The sequence below is a fragment of the Xiphophorus maculatus genome, chromosome 9 (genome assembly GCF_002775205.1).
Source record: "Xiphophorus maculatus strain JP 163 A chromosome 9, X_maculatus-5.0-male, whole genome shotgun sequence".
Lineage (NCBI taxonomy): Eukaryota > Metazoa > Chordata > Actinopteri > Cyprinodontiformes > Poeciliidae > Xiphophorus > Xiphophorus maculatus.
The window spans coordinates 17805680-17829839 of NC_036451.1; the positions used below are offsets into that span (position 1 = coordinate 17805680).

General features: G+C 37.9%; 1 protein-coding gene across 2 annotated transcripts in view; it reads left to right on the forward strand.

Annotated features, from left to right (window-relative positions):
• glis1 (GLIS family zinc finger 1) overlaps positions 1 to 24160 on the forward strand; it is an 88281-nt gene that overhangs the window by 47303 nt on the left and 16818 nt on the right. For both annotated transcript variants that reach the window (XM_023340003.1, XM_005795738.2), the window contains exons 5-7: positions 13792 to 13953; positions 16833 to 16943; positions 22294 to 22435. In XM_023340003.1, the coding sequence (XP_023195771.1) occupies positions 13792 to 13953; positions 16833 to 16943; positions 22294 to 22435 (415 nt within the window). The remainder of the gene's footprint in view (positions 1 to 13791; positions 13954 to 16832; positions 16944 to 22293; positions 22436 to 24160) is intronic.

Below are 24160 nucleotides of genomic sequence, written 5' to 3' on the forward strand. Positions count from 1 at the left end.
TGGCTCGATGCACATTACAAAACGCTTGTGTCATTTTTGTGTCCCATCCAAAGCCTTAATCAGTTTAACCTTTCTGCTGAGCCAGATCAGTTTACTAATACATAAGAGACTTGAAACCACAGGGTGGCTGTGTTGGTTCTCCCAGGTGATCAGGAGGCTAGGCAGGGTTAAAAAACACAGGTTCTTCAATAAAACGGGATATCTGAATGACAAAATACACCAAAATCTTTTTGGTATACCTTATTAAAAATCCTAAAAGGATTTATGAACAACATTATGTATTCAAAAATCAAATGTAGAGCCATAGCGAGTGTCCAGGTTCTCCAGGTGATCTGCTAAAAGAACCTACAAACATAGCCGGAAAGCTTTCAGTAAGCATGGCGAAAGCAATAAGTTAGCATAAGCCTAACTTATGCTAAGCAACATAAGTTAGGAAAAAAAGTTGCATACAACACACAAGTCATAAGCATACACATACCCAAGTAAATGTACTCCTATAATCACACAAACGTCACCAAAATTACTCATAAGTTTAATATTGAGGTATTAGAGATCCTGTTCATACATCTCACGCAAGTGAGGAAATGTCAAAGTTAATCTTGCGTTTCCAAAAACAGTGGAACATCTGAATACAAATGTACCTCTTTCTGACATTCACTTTGTCTTTGCAATTATTTTCTGAGCACATTTCCCTTATATTGAAAATAAGGGAAAATAAAACAAGTATGCACCCTGACTAAAACATGAACAATAAAAAAATGAGAGTTGATATCAGCATGTAATTAATCTTATAGTATAACATTGCTAGAAGCGCTTTACAGTGACATAATGATGAAACAATAAGCACAAATAACTTTCATTATGACTTGAGGAAATACACCACCGGGTGGTTCTCATCCTGCAGCATTGTACTCTACGTTGCAACAAATGATTTTGGCATTACAGACATTCTATACTAACTGTTTAGAAGTACTAGTAGAAGTCACTATCTTTAAGCTTGCAATTAAAAATAAATCAGTTCATTGACACTTGCTTATGACTAAAAATCTAAAGCAAAGTCACACAGCATTGTCATTGTATAGTTATCCAGACTGATGCAGCCTTATTTGAAACTATGACATTAAAGCCGGTCTGTGCTAGATACTATAACAGTTGTGGAGCCATTTTTCTGAGTTTTTTTTTTTTTGTCTTGGTTAGTCCTGAGTCTGTTTCTGTTAGAGTTCCCACATAAGCTGAAGATGTCCCAAAGGAAGCACATGCTGCACCTGATTAGGAGAGTCTTTAGCAATGTTTTTGATGTTGTCAATGTCGTTAATGTTACTATCTCTTCCTCCTGGCATTGCTCAGATGTTCCAACTTTTTTTTTTTTTTTGTCTGTACTGCTAACGGCTGTTGTTTCCAAAGTTGAGGTCTGGAGCATTGTCTTCAGCAAAAAATAATACTAACAAGTGCATAAAAGCAACCTATTGTTAGTTGATTCTGCTTGCGTTTTCCATCATACCCCTATTCCATTGACTTCCTAACAATATCAGAAACTCGACTAAGTGTCAGAGTGTCAGTGTCAAAGTTCTCTTCAAATGTTATTTTCAAGATCTAAAAATAGAAAAATTTGAGATTTACAGTAGTAGACAGAATAAAAGAGAAAACTAAGTCTTGAGCCAACTTGTACATTACTCCACAGTTATTTTTTTTAAAGCAACAGGGTTTATTGGGTCTCACTTGTAGTGCTTTCTGTCATAGATCATATTTGTTAGCGGTGGGGGAAAATACACTTGTGACCAACTCATAATTACAGCCCTGCTCTGTAGGATATTATTAGCCAAATACAGCTACAGTTTTTCTTTCCTATGATGCTGCTACTAACTCCCACATTACATGCTGTGTTTATGCTGAAAACAATCCCTTTGCAAATAGCTTGAACGTTTACCAGCAGTTAGCTGGTTCTGTGCAAGTGTGGAATTTATCTGCAGCGCTTCCAAAGTTGTTAGTGTTGCAGAGGCCATTGCAGACATCTGAATCCAGAGCGAAGACTACCCGTAAAACCTTCAACCAAACATGCAAATGCAAGCGACACAACTGGGACTACTTTAGACTTTGGGTCACAGCATAATCCAAGGACAGCGGTATCCTTACACCCAGCCAGCTGCACACCACACCACAGCAGGCAAACCCAGAGCTGAGGCTAAAGTATGTGAGAACAGAGCCGCTACCGTACAAAATAAACACAGAGGGAAGTATGGGTAAATTACGTAGCGAAAGACGTGTTTACGTTTAGGGTGTCAGGTTTAAATTATGTACTGCTGTGTTTTGCGGTCGGTGTGCCGGATTTAATTTGAATGTTTGCAAGGAGATGTGAAGGCTGAAAGAAGAGGAGCCAGACGGCCAATCCAGCTCCTCTGATGTCATCGCAGAAATTACATTTTTCTGCCCAGAATTCATCACAAGCCGTTACGCATGATGAGCGAGTTGGTATGCATTGATGGAGGCCTGAGATGCATTTTTAATTTATGAACCGAGAGTTTGAATCAAACTTTCCATAAGGTGAGACTGAGATTTGTGTGTTTACAGTTTGGTCTGCAGCTCCTCCTTGACAGAGTGAGACCTAAGATAGATTTGAATGGAAGGATCAGTGATGAATTCCACGTATTGTGGTGTCATGTAGCACATAATGTTTATTAAAGCGGTGAGATCACACTGAAATCTCATCTAATTCACTGATCGATGATGAAAGGGAGCTTAGATGAATTTAGAGAAGAAATACAAATAAAACCATCATAGTGGGGCACACAAGGACACAGCACACAAAATGATCCAGTTTCTTATTGCCTCCCTTTATGATTGTGTGACCCCAGCAGAACTGGCACTGCAGAGATATTTAAGATGGGCCTTACCGCTGCCCCCATGGAGTTTTAACATCCCAATGTTCTCCGTGTCTGTTTCTCTGCTTTCTGTTCACTTTCAAACACATCTGTTTCACGTTCAATCTGTTCAGCTTTGGAATCCGTTTTACATCGATGTGAGAAGGTTTATGCAGTGTTTAGTACCAGATTGGCTTTGTTATCCAGGCAGGATTGCAGTAAAAGTAAAAGACTTGTAAGTCAAAGCATATCCTCTTATTTTTGCAAAAGCTCTACCAGCTTCCCACAGCAGCAGTCTTTCCCACTGCTGTGAAGCAATTGTGTGAGACAAAACAAAGAAAATATCTTTGTATTACTTGTATTATTTTCCAGAAATGAAGCCAACGCTGGAACTACTAGAAAATGAATTGTAAATATTCAGGGGAAAATGTTTTTATTTAAGCTTTCCAGCTTACAGATTATGTAGGATCAGACTGTACAAGGATTGGACTAATATTACAGATAATATATTTTGTTTTATAGGAAATATTTCATATGTAAAATGAGATACTTTGCAGCATCTGTCTAACACTGTGTTAGTTATCATCACCTCAGTAGAAAATACAATTCTTTACATTTTGTTTTGCATCCTCCAACACCTCACTGATAGAAATAGAGAATGTTGAGCCTGGTTCCCTCAGTCACAAGTTCTACACTCAATACTGTTGTGGCTAAGTGATCTGTTAATGCTTACTTATGGTGCGTTTGCTGATTGGAAAAAATATATAAAAATTGGATTTTTGAATTTTTGAGTTTCCAGTCACCAGCTGGCAACCAATATCTTGTCTTCAGAAACATTTCCAAATAATTTTCAAAGTTTTCTTGAGGCTTTGTTACAAGCAATCTGTCACAGAGACAGTTTCTTCAGATCTATGAAATGCAAAAGTCAAATACCACCAACAAGGGGATTCACAAAGAGAAAAAGATTTGGCAAACAATTTTCTCAAACTCAGTAGAATAATAAAAAAAAAACAAAAAAAAAACTGTTATGTCTTTTGTCCAGCCTTTGCTGGATTTTTTCCACTTAATGAAGAAATTACTTTCAGATTCTGTTTATCTTCTATAAGCTGATCTTACCCAACAACTCTTCTTTGGCCCTCTACTTATCGAGTTTCCTAATCTTTTTAAGTACAGCCCATACTCCACAACATACTGTTGAGCTTAACAGAAAATGAGCAAAAAAACACAAGTCAAAACCCAAAGAAAAACCTTTTCTTTTGCAAGCTTAGAGATCAGTTTGGAGAGACCACTTTAAAAGAAGACACAGAAATATGACTCCTTGGAAACAAAGTATGAAGGACTCAGTTGTGGTTTAAACTTTTCTGCAATTCTGTATATATTAGTTTTCTTGTAGGTCAGAAGACACTGACTTGTAAATGGAGACTGCATTATTAAATAAGAACAGATATCTATGCACAGAAATGTGGTAATCTGATTTATTGAAATGTAAATTAATGGTGATGGGCCTGCTGAGAGCGCCTGAGCCGTGATTCGACTCGACACAGTAAACGTTCGGCACAGTCTGATATGTTTCAACCAGCCATATCCACAGAACTGCAAACTGGGCCCTGAAATCCGCAGAGAGCAGAAAAGAACACAACTTTGGCACACTGAGGACTGAACAAATCGAGAGGGCACCATGGCATCGCAGTTGCACCACATTTTTTCGGCACAAGTCCTTGTGGTCTGGTCCCGGTCCAGAATGGTTGCATAAATGCACTTTCTTCTCCTCCACTCTCCTTGAGTTCCTGAGCTGGTGTTGATCATAACGCCGTGTTGACCTATTGTTTAATTTTGCAGGCATGTTTTCTGTCTAAATGTCAGAGCTGTTGGCATGAAGGTATTTGGCTTGGCAACTCGCTGGGCTTCTGCAGTGTTTATTTGTTGCCACGTCAGAGTTATAGAGTTGCTGCAGCAGGCATTAAACCTAAACAGCTGTGTCAACTCCGAAACTGTTTAGAGAGCGAATAGTTTTATTTCCTTACCTACCAGATCTGATTGATATGGGATCACTTTGGGTTTGTTACAAAAATGTACAGTCAGTAGGCAAGATTTTTAAAAAATAAATAAATAAAAAAATACATCCATTTTATCAGCTGAAATAACAAAAGTACACTGCAGGTGAGAGGGTGCGTATAAATGGAAGTAAAATGTGATTATGTGCAGCAATAGTTCTCTGGCCTCTGAAAGAATTCATATTTTAAGTAAAGAAACTATAAACACATTCATGCAGTTAGAAAATAGCTACTGGTTGTCCTAGCAGATGCTGCGGTTTAGTGTTAGTTAGAGCAGGAATAGTTTAAATCTTTCCAGTCCTGTAGCAATATCCACAGATGCCAGTTTTCCCCCGTTTATTGGCAAAAACCAAATGTACTTTCTAAGGAAAGAAACTGATGATGGTTCCAACAACAAATCAACTCAAACCACACGCCAATCAGGCAAATCTGATTACGCATTCTTTGGTAAAGCGGATTAGCAGAAGATAAAGTAGATCAATTAAGTGTGTTATTATTTTCTTTGCTGGCTGCGTGTGAAATAGCATCCATCATCCCAACAATGGCCCTAAAATGAAATGGAGACATGCACCTCATTCTGCAGCAGAACAAGAGGAGTTTATAGGTTGAAGGGGGTGAAAGGGAGACGGCCGGAGAAAGCGACAGTGAAAATGGCGGCAGGTGTGAGTGAAAGGCGCTGAATAGACGTGAGCGCTGGTGTCAAAGAACGCAGCAGGATCCTGCATTGACTGCCAGTAACACCAGTCCAGACGCCGGCTTGGAACGCAGATCATGTTTAGGATTTTCATTGCGTAAGCTCTGGTGTTTCTTTTTTCGAGGCGGGTTTGGATTTCTTGAACGGGTTTATAATTAATGCCTCGATGGCTGCTTATGGCTGTGGCCTTGGATCCTTTGTGTTACATTTTAATCAGTTACTGTGAATGGTTAAAATAATTTTTGACTAATATTTTGAGCGTGTCACTGTAACAAATTTGCTGGATGATAAATATTCCCAAAATTTACTGCAATAACCAGTAACATTGTTGTTTTGAGACCCTGTTCAAGTTGTATAATGATAATGATAAAATGATTCAAGGACAAATTCTTAAAGGTCAATAAACTTTTAATTCTAATGGATATTTAACACTGAAACAAACTGGAAGACATTTTGAATATCCAAAATAAATAAACAAAACAACAGAAACGACAAACAAAATGAATTATAAAGTCTCTGTAAAAAGCAGAGACCAAAGAGAAGACTTTTGTCCTCCAGTCTTTGATGCAAAAAGAGAAAAGAGAAAGGTTATAAATTATGCAAATGGGAATTATTGAGCTCATTTTACTTTATCATGCAATTAACTGATTTATTGCTTATTGCAACAAGCCTAGAAGAAACTCTAATTAAAAATCTGGAGTAGCCATGGTGCACCTGTTTGTGGTGAAAAAAGGGCTAAGGTATTGACTCTTCTTTGCATTTGCAAAGTTTTACTCATTTCATTTTCAGCATACAGTCCTGGCAAAGAGAGAATGACAGAACCATTGTTTTCATGATTTCTTCGAAAAACGCAGCCATGGTGATGACTCTTTTAAAACCTGGATAAAATGTTTCCCACAAAAACTCTATTTGCATTTTGTCACCTTCCTAAAATAATTACAGCTTCTTTTTTTTTACCTAGATAAGTTTTTGGCACAAAGACGAGGTTATTTTTACATTTATTTATTTGTTTATTTATGTTTTGCAAAAACTACTTTTGGCAAAAAATTACTTAGAACGTTATTTTAGGAAGGTGACGATTTGAATTAGTGTTGAAAGAAACGATTATATAGCAGCATGTACTTTTGCTTTGTGCACTGTAAATTTCACATAACTGCTGAGTCAATTTAGGTGGTGTCAGAGTTCATAATTTAGACTTAAGGGGAAGAAAAAACAGAAATATTGTCAAGATATTTAGAAATAGAAATAGAAAAATATACATTTATAGAAATGACAATTCTATGTGTGTTTATGCATCAACTCCACTTTTAGTTCACTCATCTGGTTTAATTTAGTTTAGTTTAGTTAAATTTAGTTTAGCCATCTGTAAAATATGCCTACTTTTTTCAAGAAGTAGTTATAAAATAAAAATTCAAATCAAACCATGTCTGTGTGATCAGAGGGAGAGTTGGATTTCTTCTAAAACAGCAAAATACTAAACTGTGTAATTGTGGGTTTTTTTTACTTGAGAATGTAACACTGAGTTCCTTTTTCCCATAATCTGGTGAACCTGTAAACCCCAGGTAGCCCATTTGAAAGAAAATTACATTTTAGCTCTCTAATTTGATGCAGGGCTGCACAGGTGTACGCTATTTTGGACAGGGGTTCTGGGCAGTCTGAATCATTTAAGGTGAAGTGGTTCCATAAACCCTCAGCATATTGTTACCACTTTGACAAGTCTTTGCTGCAGAAACGCAAGGTTAAGATCCTTCCTCCTCAATCATCTACTAACAGCCTCTGGGAAGAACAAAACAGCTCAGCTGGGTCATTATGTGAGCCCCATTTAGTCATCATAGGACTGTTTCCTGTTGTGCCATCAACATAGTTTTTAATTTGACCAAAAAACAGTTCAGGCATGAGTGCAAACAGGCTGTTAACAGCAATTTCTTTGGTCATTTAAATGACGACTTCCTCCTACCAATTTATCGGTTGAGTTCTTGCACTGTGTGCATCTGGACAACACTCCTTTCCTGTTTTCATCAACCTTTTTTTTTCTTGGAGAATTGTGATCATTCTTACTCACAAATAACAAAGGTGGATAACAGGAGAAAATAGGCTCCATAAATGTGGAAAACAACTGTGTATAAAGCAATTCCTTCCTTTTTGACGTATCAAAATAATATGCCCAATAATATTTTTGTTTCTAATTAAAGGCGTATCCGCAGCAGACAAGGCTGATTGCTTAAAGGTCTTGATGTGGAGTGGAAATCAAATGATATGTGTAAACTATGTAATGCAAATGTTTTACCTAAGCTGCTTTTAATATTACATCCTAACAAAGTGCATGAGAAACTCGTCTCTCCTTAGCTCGTCTCGGATCATATGGATATAATTTCATTCATTTACGTTTTTCTGCACTTTGCTGTGGTTGCCACAGGGCATTTGGAAGCAGGAAGATTAAACACACATGTTCTTCTCATCTGTATCTGGGGCACTGTGCTGCACCTCCTCCCCTCTGTACAGATCCTGAAGTGTTGGTGGTTTTCCTCTTGATAAACCAACTCTTTCCTCCAAACCTTTTTTTTTTTACTTAAACTGTTATACATCCTAATTTGAGCTGTGGCAGTTTATATATTGTTGGCTGATTGAAAACTTTTCTATTTCTGTGTTGCTTTCCTGTAAAGAGTCTAGGATTTTTCTGATAAGCTTAGAGAATGTATTTCCTCTATCTTAGACCTTTAGAACATGAGTGATTGTAACTTAATTGCAAATCAAGATGCCCCTTCGAATAATTGATTGTAGTTGGTCAGATCACTTTGCCAGCTTTCAGACTGAGGATGACTGTCACATTAAAACACTGTGAAATCTGCAGCCATTAACTGTGTTTTCCCTGTATGTCATTATTGAACAACCTAAAGTAATAATATCATTGCTGCAGTCTTTGACACTTTTTATTTGCTAACTATTTTGCTAATTAATTAGCCAGCTCTGATCAGCTGCACAACACAATTTATCCATTAAAGCAGAGATTCAATAACAGAGGTTGTTGTTGGCTTATTAAGATAAAACTGTCAGAATTGCAAATTAAATGTTTTGTATCACCCAGTTATTACACAGTGCTATCTCCACGGTATATATTCTGTTTTTTTAAATTAAATTTGATAACTTTCTTAATTTATTTTGTACTAAAAGTCAGAATTTCCGAGATCCAAGAAAATATCCACTTAAAAGGCTCTTGAAGGGCGTGGCGTAGTGGTTAGCGCGACCCGTATTTGGAGGCCTTGAGTCCTCGACGCGGCCGTCGCGGGTTCGACTCCCGGACCCGACAACATTTGCCGCATGTCTTCCCCCCTCTCCTTCCCCGTTTCCTGTCAGCCTACTATCATATAAGGGACACTAGAGCCCACAAAAGACCCCCTGGAGGGGTAAAAAAAAAAAAGGCTCTTGAAGTTATAATACAGATTTGGGCACTTGGAGGAGGCAGAGGAGCTTGATTTTTTTTTCACAGATTGTTTGTCTCATACCATGTTGTCATGACATAGAGACAGTTTCAACAAACAAAGAGACTACAGCTTTGTAGAATGTTGTAAAAATAAATTAGCACTCCAGTGAAAGAATCCTGCTGACTTCTCGACTTGAAACTTTATTTAGTTGGTTGTGAATCCTTTCCCAAATCCAAGTTCAGTCTTCCAGCATCAAGGGGACACAGAAATATATTTAAGTTGAAGGGGACACCAAGTGAATACCTTAAATCTGTTGCAACCAGCAAGTAGAAAGGGAACATTTAGGAACCTGAATTGAAAATATAAACAAATGTATTCAATGATAGTAGCAACCACTTCATTGCGCAAATATTACTTTTCAACAGATGAGCCTCTTTATGTCTTCTGATCCTCTTCGTGTACATATGTCTTCTTGCGTCACTCATTTAGACTTTACATCAGATTTTCGTTAAACATGTCAGCAGCTGTATTCCACCCAGCAGCTGTCCACAACGGCTGGTTTGTTCCCATCAGCCGCAGCTCCAGCAGGTTGCTAATGAGCCGCTGCCTGCGAGCCGAGTCCTACACTGCTGCCTTTTACTCCTGACACTGTTTGGTCTTTTCCCTGCCAGTCAAGAGTAATTTCCCATGAAGGCCTGAGGCGTGACGCACCACCTCTGCTCTGAACGCAGAGTCCATAATCTGTCTGTTGTGATCAGCCGCTTGTCCCGGGCTTTTAACCCTCGCTCGTGCTCCCTTCAGCCACGTCGAGACCCCGCTGTCATCCCCAATGTTTACAGAGCCGCTGAGCAACCCACTCAGGTCTGAGGACGGAGTCAAATGGGGCTGAAAGCCCTCAAGAGTGCCGGTGCCACTCCCCTCGTGTGGCTGCCTTCTGGTTTACCCTGGACGGAGGGTTTTCAGAGAGGAAAACTAAACATGCTTAAAGCAATTAATGTGATTAGCACAATTTAAACTGTTTTTATAGGTAATATCAAAGGTAAAACCAGTCATCCGTCAAACACCAACTTTGTTTATACCACTTTCAACCGTGCGGTGCTTTCTGTGCAGTTTAGAGTTGAGTCAGCTTCTTATGAATGGTGTACCACCTTACTGACACAGTTTATGCTTCTTAGTGTACACATGTTATCTTAAGAGGCTTTTATCATCATTATAGCTGTAACTTTGATTAGTGTAGTCGGGTGAAAAACAAACAACAACACATAACTGTCTTGGCTGACAAAATGGGACCACATATGTTTCGGTCTGACGGAGACTCTTATTACACACTCTTTTCTTCTCTCATTACCAGCAGGAGTGGCATATTTCATTTTACCAGCACTGTAATACAGCAAATCTCCAAAATGAAGTTGACAGTCAGCACACTTTCTGAAAGAAGTAATTTAAACCAGCAGATTGGCTGCATTGAAATGGTTTACTTTAGCATAGATTTATTTTTCTGCTGAGTTTCTGGGTAACGTCTATTCCTGAAGATGCTGGTGCCTCATGAGGTTTTTTGTTTTACTCGCCAGGAAAACTTCATGCTTGGATGGTCTCTCTACAAATTTTATCCTCAGATCAATAATACGCTTTACGTGAGTAACATGGTTTTCCTCCATGGACCTCTAACTAATTTATCCTCAAATTTGTTTCAGTGAAACAAATTTCCATGAATATGGAATTTTGGTGCCTAAATGTGAGCTTGGTCTGTTTTCCAAAACTTAATTCTCAGCCTCATAGTCTAACAGATACATTTTACAATGCCTTGCAATAATATTTATGAACCTTTTTTTTCACTTTGTCACATTATAAGTAAAAACATCTTAGTTTCAACACAAACTTGTATAAAACTGCGAAGTTCAAGGAAAATTATACATTGTTTTAGATATGCTTTACAAGTACAAAAGTACTAAAAAGTTTTTTAATGTTAATTTACAACCCTTCATCTGTAAGCCCCATTTCAAACCTAATTCAACAAGGTTATAAAACTGTTATGTTATAAAAACTGTATTCAAAGCATTGAACACCCTGACCACAAAATGGTGGTGGCAGCATCATGCTGAGGCGATGCCTTCCTAGCAGCGAGGGGAAACTGATAAGAGTTAATGGGAAGATGGATCGTAAAAAACAACAACTTTTTGACCAACAAAGACTGAATGACAAACCTAAACACAACCAGAGCTAAAGTAGGAAAACAAATTTTTCTCACAGTTGAGGAATCTGACTTACTATTTTCAAGAGAAGAATGGACAAATACTTGCAGTGAAATGTAGCTTGACAAATTATTGACTAAGAGGCTGAAGGCAAATACTTATACTTATACATATTTTTTAAATTCCCTGACAGACCAGCATTTTGTGTTTGTCTATGAGATCAGATCCTACACACTTATTCTAACTATTTTGTTTTACTGTGTAGACTTGCCTTTTGAGCTCCACATTTAGGCTTTTATGTACTCATTAATATGCACTTAGATTATGCATTTGGCTTAGCTGCAGATGTGAATTGCACTCTGAGGACTTGTGTTCTATTGCAGCAAAACGTCAAGCCCTGGCAACATTAATGTCCAACAGGACTTGGACAGGATTTAAAAATGTCAAGCTTATTTCTGTTTGGAAGCACTAACAAGTCCACATACTGTACTGTGTTTGGGTACATTAATGTTTGTTTGAGTAAAATTAGCCTAAAAAAGCTTTTTGCATGCACCTTTTTTTTTTTTTTTTTTTTTTGGCAGCAGGCGTGGAGAGGTGAAAGCGTCGTTTTGATTATCTTGAATGAAAGTTTTGTTTCCAAACTTATTAACTCAGAGATCTTACAAACTCTTTGTGGAGCTGTGTGACACACTGCTTGGTTTGGACAGATTAAGACTCTCTTACTGAGCCACACCGCTGCATTCAGAAACCCACAAATGAGTGCTGTCACCTAAGACGGTTCTACCATGACGGGCTTGGGTTTCGTCTTTCTTAAATGGAGCCTTGGTGAATAGAAGGCCCAACCTGCGCTGCCTGAGTGAATGAAGGAGGCCGGGGATGAGTGCTGAGCTTAGAGAGAGCTGGAGTGCTGCTGCTCTGTCCTTAGCTGCAACCTGACCTGTTGTCAGTTGGCCTAACTAAAGGTCAGGCGAGAACGGACGAAAAAGATGTGAGCTTTAGCAGCAAGATGTCAACTTTACATTTACTGAGTTCGACCTACCAATGCATTTTTAAATGTTGGCCTGATGGATACTGTTCTTCGTGCTTTATGTTTGTCATATGAAATAGAACATCTTTACAGTTATATTTATTTTATTTATGTATTCTACACAGAATATTAAACCTCTGTTGTTTTTATCTTTATAAAGTAACACTGGTGGCACGACAAGCTGATGTCAGCTGCTTAATCTGTCAAGATATTTGATCAGATACTCACTACAGTTGGCTATTTACCTTTAAAAGAGCAATGGAGAGATTGCTCCCTTCATTTTCACATGCTAATTGTCAATATTTTCCAATAGACAAATTCGTCTTTAGAGGGATAACAAGAGCGGACCAATGCCGGTATTTACTCAGTAAATGGATTTACATATTATTATAGTAATTAATACGTGTCCATTTGTTTCCATGTCAGTGATTATAACCTACAGCTGATGACACCAAAAGTTCAGTTTCTTAGAAAACGTAAACATTTTAATACAGAAATGTTATGTTTTTAGTCTCTCAGGTCAAGAGGGTGAAAGTTCACAGAGTGCTGTATCCAAGCACATTAGTGGAAAGTTGAGGGGAAAGAAAGCCTGAGGTAGCAAAAGGTCCTCAAGCAACAGGGATAATCAGATTTTTGAGAGGATTGTGCAGCAAAACCCATTCCAGTGTTTGGAGATTCACAATGTGTGGACAGCAGTTGAAGTCGGTGCTTAAAGAGCCAACATTAAGTTCATACATTCTGTTTTTTTGTGCTCAGGTGCAGGTTGGACACATTTGTAAATCCCTGCACTCAAGAATAAAGTCATTGAAGGTTTTTTTTGTACTTTTATAATTCATGCATCAGAGGGTTCATTTATTAAGAGGCTCCTGTACGTTTCAAAAGTTATATTAAGTGGAGCCGCCTGTGTTATTTCCACCTAAAAACTTTATCACTCCTAACATGACACTCCCCGTAGAGAGTGTTGACAGCGAAAGCTACTTTCACCCTCCACAATTTGTTTTTGTGTGTTACATTTTCCATTTTCTTTACAAGCCCAGAAGTGGATACATGAGAAGTCTCATGAATGATTCACACGTTAACAAATCTGTGGTGCTCATTGGGTGAGTGCTTGGGATCGAATGAGCCAAGCAGGGTCAGATATGAGCTTGTTTACAGTCACTGTCACTTGTCAGTAATGGACTATACACTGCAGAATACTTATCTCCTGCTATGCATTACGCCAACATAAACGACTCCGTACTGTATGGCGTGCTCCAGTTTCCCCTGCAATTAACATGACAGGCTGGGAGCACAGGTGCTCAGTGGTTTTCACAAAGTGTCTTGGATTGGCAGATGCTTTCAAAAGATGTGGAAAGAAGTGCTCACAGTTGCACCTCCAGTCTTTTTTAATCAGTCAATATATCTTGTAGAATGAACACTATCCTTATTAGAAGCTCCAAAATAAGTAAAAGGGAGGAATTACTTATTTCTGAATCACTCAGGCACATACTTTGGTTTGTTTCCCCCTGTTTTCTCTTTGTAAGCGGTCTCTCCTCCTCCCACAGTTTGAGGGCTGTAACAAAGCGTTTTCCCGTCTGGAGAACCTGAAGATCCACCTGAGGAGCCACACGGGCGAGAAGCCGTACCTCTGCCAGCACCCTGGCTGCCAGAAGGCATTCAGCAACTCTAGTGACCGAGCCAAGCACCAGCGCACTCACCTGGACACGGTCAGAAAATATTCTTAAATTCATGTTTGACCTGCTGAAAAATCACCTGGGTGGCCGGTTTCTTGACACACACTGAAAAGTCGTGTGCAGTCGCCCAGATACAGGCTCCTTTTGTCTGTCTGTGAAACTCAAGCTGAATTAGGTCATATTAAAAAGTCAAAAAATTATTTGTGGTGTAAATAGCAATAAATATTCCCCGAGTATGTGTTTGCAGGATGATTAAACTTTAGTCATTTAATTTTACTACATTCAAAATCTACTGCCAAGCTTCTCTGCCTATTTCTACATTTTGACAGAGTGTAATTTCTCATAAATCAATGAGACTGTGGGACATTTCTTACTCCCTACTTCAGTAGAGACATGCTGCAGGTCCTTTAATAATCATCACCATTAGCACAGGCTGCGGCTCCCACTGAAGAGGACTTGGATTCAGGATGCAATAAAAAACAGAGGTCTGCTTGTTTCTTCAGAGCATACAGTATGGAAGTGGAATGGTTGAGTCATTCATCGCTGCCACCCATTAGGTGGCTGTACCGCCACCAACTTATAGCTGGCTTGACCGGCATTCTCATGCCAACATAGCCATGGAGTAAATTAGCTGCTTTGCTTCCACTATATTTCTGGTATATTTGTTTTTCCTCCCTATAAGATGAATGCCCCATTAGTTTTCTCTGTATTTTACAAACAATTGCAGGTTTTTTATCACACTTTAGCAAAAATATTTTTAGTTTAAAAAGAAATAAATAAAATGTTCTAACTAATGCACAACATGGACTAATCCGGTGGAATAGGCTTAAATTTCAGAGTCAGATTGGAGTTGGAATACAACTTAACCTTGTCATCCAAGCAGTGCCATCCCTCCTCCTGTACGTAGACTATGATGCACTGCACATTAGCCACAAAGTGACCAATATAACAACCTGATTGCTAGCTATGGCTTTATATTAATGGTCACTTTGTTGTTTTTCCAACTGAATGTTACGTTAAATTGATTTGGGTTGATGCACTTAAATACACTTAAAATATCACCACAAAATTCAGCTATTTAAGGCATTCAGCATGTCAAGGTGGGCAGCTCTTCATCAGTGCAGACAGAGCTTCAGCATACAGTTGCTGAGCTTGATGTTACTTTATTATTGGGGTGTTGCTACAATATTTAGCTAGCAATTAAGTTCATTTTTTTTAAAAGTCCAAAAAGCCTGGTTTAGCTGGATATCCAACTATGCTGCAGCATCAAATCGTTTACTCATAGCTACTCTGTGAAATAAAATGAAATGTGAGGTAGTTGAACAATAGTGTGATGGGAATATAGAAGAATTAAAAACAACAGGGAATCATTTTTGGTTTTCAAACAAAATGCATTTATGTTGTACAGAAACAGTGGTTTTGTTGTGGAGGGTGTCGGCTCACCCTTCATTTGCATTTTAATGCTAAAATAAAATGCAGGAAAGATTTTTATTAGTCATCCGTACATGTTTATTTTGCAAGTTTTGCCGCTCCCACTTTTTTCCTATTAAATCATTCAGAACTCTCAAAGAAAAAGAAAAATTAATGCTGACTTGTGGTTTTTTTTTTAAATTAGTTGTAGATTTTCTTCCACCACCCACATTTTCCCAATTGACCAAATGATACTGTTAACAGATGGACCCAGATGCCGATGACTTCACACCAGCTCACGTCTAAAGTCATCAGTGAGCATGCTGCAGCCAAAAACGCGTCATTCTTATGCTATATTGACTCTTACCTTACTCAAAATTTGTACTGGATTATTTACTCTACTCGTGTTTCTGCACTCTAAATGAAGTGTAACTTGGCTTAGTAAACATCAAAGTGAAGGTGAATGGAACTGCTAGAGGCAGAGCTAATTACAGTTTTCCCAGTTTGCCTTTAAAATGACAAAAGGAAATTTGAGTATGAATTCGGTGTTATTGTGACTTTCATTTTTATAGGCCGCTCCTAAAACGATTCACTAAACCTGAACCGAATTTAAGGTGCTATTTTTGCGTCCTTATCTAGCACGTTTGAAAGCAGGCGCAAACTGACATGCAAAAATGTCTGTGGCAAACAGGAGATACAACAGGAGACATTGCTAGTCAATGATTTGGGACATTTAAAAACTATAAAACTATTTTTCTCTACAACCTCTCTGCTCTAGTGACACTTGCCACGAGAACAGCTAGTAGCACATGCAAAATCATCACTTAGATAGAGCCCAAGGGCAATTGATTGCACGTTTTTTTTTTGTTTGTTTGTTTTTTTTGCTTATTCTGTTTAGCGCTGCTTATTTGGTATCTTTTACCTAAAACACCATAGCTTCAGCTTGACAAAACTCTCCATTGATCAACAAAATGTGTTATGGAAATGTTTCCAGAGCTTTCTCTTTTTTGCTAATTAAGTTAATTATCCACAGCGGATCGTCTCCTGACATACTCACTCGAGCTTTTACATCTTTAAGTGTGTGTACATTACTATTTTTATAATATCATTTGTGTGGTCTAGGACAGTATGGATTTGTAACGTCAGAGTGAGAGAAAAGAGCACAGTGGAAAATGTGCATACATATGGCTAGAAGTGAAGTTTAAAGGAGGATTTTCTTGTGTTAAAATCTCCTCACCTGATGATCTTTTCTTTTCATTGTTTCTTCGCCTTCTTTTTTCTTCAACTTGTGTGTCTGTCTCAGCTAAAAGGTAGGACTCTACATTTTCTCTAACGAATTACATTTTTACTATTTTAATGTATTTCTAGAATTTCAGTTCTTAAATTTTCCTTTAGCTTTCTTTCCTTTTTACCTATATATTTATGTTTTAAACAAAAATATATCTAAATGTATAAGATTTGGAAAAATATTGTGATGTTAAATATTTTTTCTGTTCCTTTAGAAACCATATGCATGTCAGATCTCGGGCTGCACCAAGCGCTACACGGATCCCAGTTCTCTACGCAAACACGTCAAAATCCACTCAGCCAAAGAGCAGCAGGTGCATAAGAAGGTAAGAGACTTTCATTGTGGGTAAACCAGGACAAGTATGTATATCCGAGTAGTGAGATGGAATCATGTACTTCACCCCAAAATTATTCCTCTGCCGATTTCGATTTAAAATGATATTAATTTAACCAAGAAGTTTTATTCTAGTAGGAAATTAGACAGGCGTCTCTCAAAAGATAATTGCATGATTGGGAAAAAGTCTAAATTTTGTTCAAAGGGATTATTAGTTTTATTTACATTTTATTCAATGGCATGTCAAAAATTATTAGTAACATTTGCATTAATTGGGGGAAAAATCTGTTTTGACATCACAAAAATGAAAACATTATTGCAATGGCTTACAACCATATTACATGTTTGACTGGTATTTCAGTGTTTTGTCTTGGCGATGAGCTCCAAGGGTTTAAGGTTGCAAGGCCTCCTGCTGGTTATTTTTCAGATTTGGCTGACTGAGCTACTCCAAAACATTAATAATATTCCCATTCACTAGAAATGTGTTAGTAAAATTAAGAGATTGTTTTAAAGCAAAATTTTTCGGGGTTACCAATAATTTTGAACTAGACTAGGTAGTGTATTGCATTTTGCAATATCTGATTCAGAGTCTACTATTTGTAATCACAACACACCTAATTTTGTTGTGCATTCTTTTCAAGAAAATGCACAATAATTAATCAAACATGACGTCTACAAACAGTGAAATGTTGTTGGTACAATTAGAGAGAAAGTTATCACATACTGATTTGATAGTCAATGTATGGTATATTTATTTTTACCATAAATCTAAATATGCTTTGATAATGGAAAACTAATTACTGTAAAGATTCCCAACATTTTTGATGAGCCATTAAACAAAGCAGGCTATACATAAAGCTCATTTGTAACATTAATAATGATCTCATAGGTTAGGGTTAGGAATCGTGGCTTCATGATGCAGTCATCCGATCACCAGCTGAGAGGAATTTGCGTTCTTGTGGTTTGAAAGTCATCAAAGTTTATACGAGCAAATTTCCTGTGAGTTGTCACATGCAGTTTAAATAAAGTGGAAATAGTCACTTCTTTATGGCCTCTTTGATTTGAGAATCTAGCTGACGTGGTCGGGCTGCTGCAGGGTTAGTGGTAATCCTGTAAATCTGCTGGATCCTCCACATAGAAACTCTTACTCATTCCGGCTTTCTGGCTACCTGGACGACCAAAGCCCTTTGAACCAGGTGACTCAGTCAGAGTGGACGACTCGATCTAGGAAGCCTCCGGTGGTTTTGTGATGTTATGAGAACATAAAATTCCATTGGATTACCAGGATTATTTTAACGGTATTCCAATCAGGTTTTCTCGTCCCTGATAGAAAACATCAGGAATTTATCGACGGTGTCCTAATCTGTTGCAATATTAAAATTACTCAAATAAGTACCACATGGGTGGCTTTAAATTTTAGTTAAATAAACGCTCTACATTTCTGTAGTATTGTGTATATTCACACATCAGTGATATTTGCATCTCCATTTCTCTTGACAACCACAGATATTTTGTTCCAACCTGAGTTAACATACTAATGCTTAATTCCTTTGTTTCTAAACACATGGAGAGGTAAGCTAACATTGGCATACGTATGCTCTGTTTTAGAATTACTTGTTGATAATTTGGTTCTCAATGTATCCTAATTAATTATGTCCAGACAACACTTCAGCTGCAGCTGGTCTCTCTCGTCTCCCTTTTATTTCTTCGAAAGCAGAAATAAATTAAAGTCTGCGTTGGTGAATTTTTTTGCTATAGTTACAACTTTCATGGTCGTTTTAGTGACTCTATATAAGCTATAAAGTCTGGTTGCTGTATGAGAATGATTGATTATAGATTTAGTGCTACAAAAACACGATGGCGGTCTCTCTCTCTCCCACACTTAGTCACTTACAAGACCTTTGTCGACAGCTCAACATCTGCCGATTTAATGGCCCTATGGTGATGTTTTGAGCTCAAATGCTTTCCTCAGATGAACATTAAGTGACATCATTTATAAAATTTATTCAAATTTGGCCAATTATTGATCTTAGTTTTTAAAATTCTGATACAACTTCTGTTTTATGGAGATATTAAATGACATATATATATTCTTTGAATCAAATCATACCTTGACGTTATCCCCTCTTGTAGTTATTTTGGATTTCATTTGGACATTCACCCTTTAGAGCAGAAGTCCTCATATCCAGGCCTCAGGGGCTGGAGTCCTGCAACTCTAATGGTCCCACACACCTGAATCAAATGGCTGATTTTCCTCTACAGTCAAGTTCTGATTATGACCTCGTACCTAAAAGTTGCAGGACACTGGTCCTCAAGACCTGGAGTTGAAAACTCCTGCTTTAGAGTAAGACCAGAAAAACAGAAAAGATTCACAGAAAATTATATTTCTGTGAATCTAATTTTCACAGTTAGATGCAATTAGATCTTTAGTAAAGTAGTAGAAACATCTCACAAACAGACCAATAGAGAAAAGTGCAAAGCAAAGATAATTCTGGAAAGTTTGCTGCTACATAGACAGAGTGGTGTCTGAACATGAATAAAATCAGAATTTTGTGATTTTAGCTATGCATTTGAAGTTGAAGAACAACTTCAATGATTTTTAAAAATTTTGAAAACTTTTTTCAACGTACACAATCTCAAATATGTGCATATACCACAGATAATGTTTGAAAAATTTTTACAAAACAAGTTATAGAGAAACTATGTACCTCTGTTAGACATAAACAGGCATAATTGTGTTTTGATATTTGGTAGTTCCTCTTAGAATTTGCATCGATCATTTAAATTGGTTTGTTTCCAGGCAAAGAAACTTTTGAACATAGTCAACAAACTTCCAGTGGGTTTAAGGTTGTGAGTGATCATCCCGATGCTTAATGGAATAAAAAGGCTGGACATCCCCAATGGTATCATTGCCCTTTTTTAACATACAATTTTGTCCAAGTTTCATCCACAAAACTTTAGTTCCAAGATGAAGTTGACGCTGCCTCTAAATGCATGACAGTTGCTCAGCTACTTATTTAAGTAAAGCTCCTAAATTTTGGAGCAGGGCCTTATTTCTTAATTGTCCCACTGCACTGATATAAAATTTGCTTCACTGTGGACAGAGGTGTCGCAACATCTTCCCGCTTAGCCTTGAGCCTTGGTGGTTTCTGGCCTGTTCTTAAACACCATCACCAATTTCCATCCGTCTTTGGCTGAGAATTTGGGTCAGATATTTGAACTTTGGACAGAGTTGGATATTCCAACAAAACACACACAGATCCAAACTAGTCAAGGAAGGCTTTGTGAATGACCACCCCGATGAATGAATTGTTCTTAAAAGTCACGGTCATACCAGGAAACCAACTTAAGTGCAGTCCACAAATTCTGATGAAATGTTGAATCACTTGGTCCTGTTTAGATGGGCTTTTTCTACAGGTTAAGTGTCTTTGGAAATAATTTCCCCTCTCAGTAGATCAGGTCGACCACGTTTCATCGCATTTATGTTCTGAAAGTTCATTCTTTCCCTGCCTGGAAGTGGCTAAATAACAGAGAGAAAGAGCTCATTGTTGTGGAGAGGGTTGGATAGCGGCAGGCTGGATGATGTTTTCCTCTGCTTTACGTCGTAAAAGGGGAAACACATGTGTGCTTGTAGCGTTGTTAATAAGCTGTAGTGCAGAATGCCCCAGCGGCCTAGATGTTATGGACAAATGTCAAACAAACGCTCTTACTCCACTGTTGGAGTTGGCCCAGAAAAGCAAACTGTTGAGAGTGTCGCTGTGGAGAAAACAGAGCCTCAATTACACGTGATGAATGGTTTGCAGGACACTCATAATAATCCCCAGGAGGACCCATGTGTACACATTTACTGACACACAGAATGAAACCAAACATGGAGGATGCCAGCTGTAAAACTGTTAAGATAAACCATATTTAAAATGTTATGAAATCTCTTATGGGAACACCAAAAATCTAACAAAAAGCAGATATAAAATTACTGCCCACTTGGCTCCTTGTCGATGGTTTCTGTCGGATAAACAAATCATTTAGAGTAGAGGTCTTAATGATGCAGATAAAGGATGCTTCCAGCCACAAAATCAAAATGTGGAACTGATTTTTGTAGTGGAGCAGAAACTGGAGTTAATGATAGACAATGATGAGACTTGGTGGTTTAAATTTTTCTCTTTTTTTAAGAAATTGCTTCACAAACTTCATTATATCTGCCCACCTGAAAGCATTTGCTCCAGCATGTGTTGAAAACTATTTTTAATTGCACCGAAATTACAAAATATTTAGAAAAGAACTTTCTAATAAAACGATACAAGTTAGGTTGAAGTTATCAAATATTTTTCATTCAACACAGCATGTTGATACAGATAATACTAGTCAGCTGATGCACAGTTCTGTGTTTTCCAAAGCTTCCCACGTATATATTCTCATATCTGTTTTGTATGCAATGCAGTAGGAATACACATGGCTATGAGTAAATTCTGCTCCAGCAATGCTGTTCCACACATCTCGTACCGCAGCAAGCTTTTTTTGGACAATTCTACAGTTTGGGAGTTGCCACTTAAATGCCATAAATACCACACTTCTACAAAAACAAATGATGCTCTGGTGTCACAGGAAGACGGAAAAGTGATGTTTCTTAATTTCATGCTACGCTCTGCATTCTGCAGCGATGAAGATTTATATATCACAGTATCCCAAATGCTTGAAGTTTTCTGATTAGTTCAGTGAACAGTTGTTTGACCTCCTGGGGTCACCAATAGACTTTCCAACCGTCACCACGAACGTACTGTATTCTGTACCCACATTTAACACCCTTCATCCCAGTAATCACACGCTTTTGAAAATGGGTTCGCATCATAAACAGTAGACTTTGTGTACAGGGCAGGGAGGGATGTTTCATAAACCTCTCTTCAATTATTCACACTTATACCCATGTAAAATGTGTTTTTAGGTACAGTAAAATACGATGTCAAAATAAGACAAAAGCAGAATTAAAGCAGCTAATTTTGTGTTATATTGAGTACTGTGATAACATTTTCTGCTGTGATGTGTTGTCAGTAACCACAGTTAAGGTAAGCAATGAAAGATGACAAAAAAAAAATCTGTGGTTAAAACCGAGATCAATTACCCATAAATAGTCAAGGACATCAAGAATAAAGGATATTGCCTTTCCTTTTTCTTTTCAATACAGACAACACAAATTTATTTTCTCAATCATTTATCAACATTGACAACACAATCTCATTCTGGTAAAACTAAAGAATTTTTAAAAAAGAATGTGTAACCTTTAATTTGTGAAATATGATATAATATCTATAATTTTTGTAATCATTTCCTGTTGTGTTCCTCAGCTGCGGCCCTGCCCGCACCTGGAGCAGGATGTCCTTAGCGACTGCCTCTCCATGCAGCAGCTGCAGAGCTCCAGCTCCTCGCATCAGATCTACAATGGCAAAGATGTTCGTTCCTCTGCACTCTGTCCAGACATCTTCACAGGTACACAGACGGCTGAGTAACACCTTGCCTATGAAGGCACTAACTCATGCTAAGGAAACAAATCCCTGATTATTTGTTGCTTTTAATGAAGCATTTTAAAATGATTAATTAAATGAATTTTAACACACTTTTTATTGTCTAGTTAGAAGATGTGCCATCATTAGAGATGGTTAAACATGCTCTTTCTTTATTTTCCTGTCGTCAGAACTGAGAAAAAGAAGTTTATTTACAGAAGCTTTCCATGGAGGCTGACAAGAACAGACATCAGGTCACTTTGCCATCTCGCTGTCGCTGTACTTTTACTTGTTTTCTGCATTGTGATTGATCCCAACCAGTCAGCTGTATGACAAGGAGTCCATTTCTGTGGAGAATGCAGTAAATGTTGACATGTCATCCAAAAAAAAATCAGCCTCTGAGAGGAAAACTGAGTTGCTCTGTATTTGTACCACAGAGTACTCCATGTCTTTGTTTATAACTGCATTCAATCTTTCTTCTTCCTGATGTTTGACTAAAATCTGCATACTTTAAACTGATTGCTGAAGGTTCTCCAAATTCTGACTTGAATAACTGGGCAGCAAAGGCACTTACACGGTGTTCTGTGTTTGCAGAGTTTGACTGACAATTGACAGCTTCTTCAATTGCAATCATCCTCACTTTCTCTACAGCCACTGAATCTAGACAGATTTTTTAAGTGCCTGCCATGCAATGTTTAGTCCGGGACAACATGCAATCCTTGTCAAAGACTAAAACTTGATCCCCCAACCAAATGTTTTATATTCTTGTCAACTTCTTGTCATGAATGAAAACATTCTTTCATTTCTTCCAATCAAATCAAATATTTGTGGCCAGTTGACCTGCAACAGTGACACTGGGGCTTATGAAGACTTATGATAGCAGCGCATTTCAATGTATTTTATAGCACAACACAAATGGCTGTAAAATTGTAAAATGGAAATAAAATAAAATACTCTTTAGAAATGTTTTATAAAGAAAAGTATGAAGGGTTTGGAATCAGCTGCTTGATTTGTAAAATGCTTACAGTGCTTTCGATTACTTACATATTATTTCCGATCAACAGTTGAGTATTTACACCGTGCTTAAGTCTTTAAAAGAAAATGTTGCAACGTCACAGTCGAGCTTGATTTGTGTTTCATTGCAGTCACGTTATCCTTGCTGCTTATCATGTAGTGCAAAAGACTGCAAACAGGAGGTTTATGTAGGCTTGTAAGGTCTTTAAATGTCCATTTTTCTGCTTGACATATTTGGCTCCCTTTAAAAGCGAACATCACAGTGGACTGAGTGAGCAAGAGAAATAAATGGATTACAGCAATCTAGGAGACACAAAAGAGATGCCCCGCAGCTTCCGTTTATGGACACATCTGTCCCTGTTTTCTGCTTGTAGTTCGTCCAGGCTCCCTGTTGTTTTCGGTTATTGCTGCTGGATCTGCTCTGACATCAGTGAACGCTCAACTTTTCCCTGAATGTCAAACAGAGTTTTGGCTCTTAAACTGCTGCTCCTTTCCATCGTCTTTAGGTTGATGCTGCTCGTTCTCATGCTTTAACAGGTTTAAAGGCCTCCAAGGGGCTTCCTCGTAAGCAAGCACCAAATTAGGCACTACTTAGTGCAGCAAAGATGTTGCAGCCTTGTGGTTTGGATTGAGGATTCCAATTTACACGAGTTTCACTTTGTTTGATGGCTTATAGGAAGCATGAAAGAAATGGGGC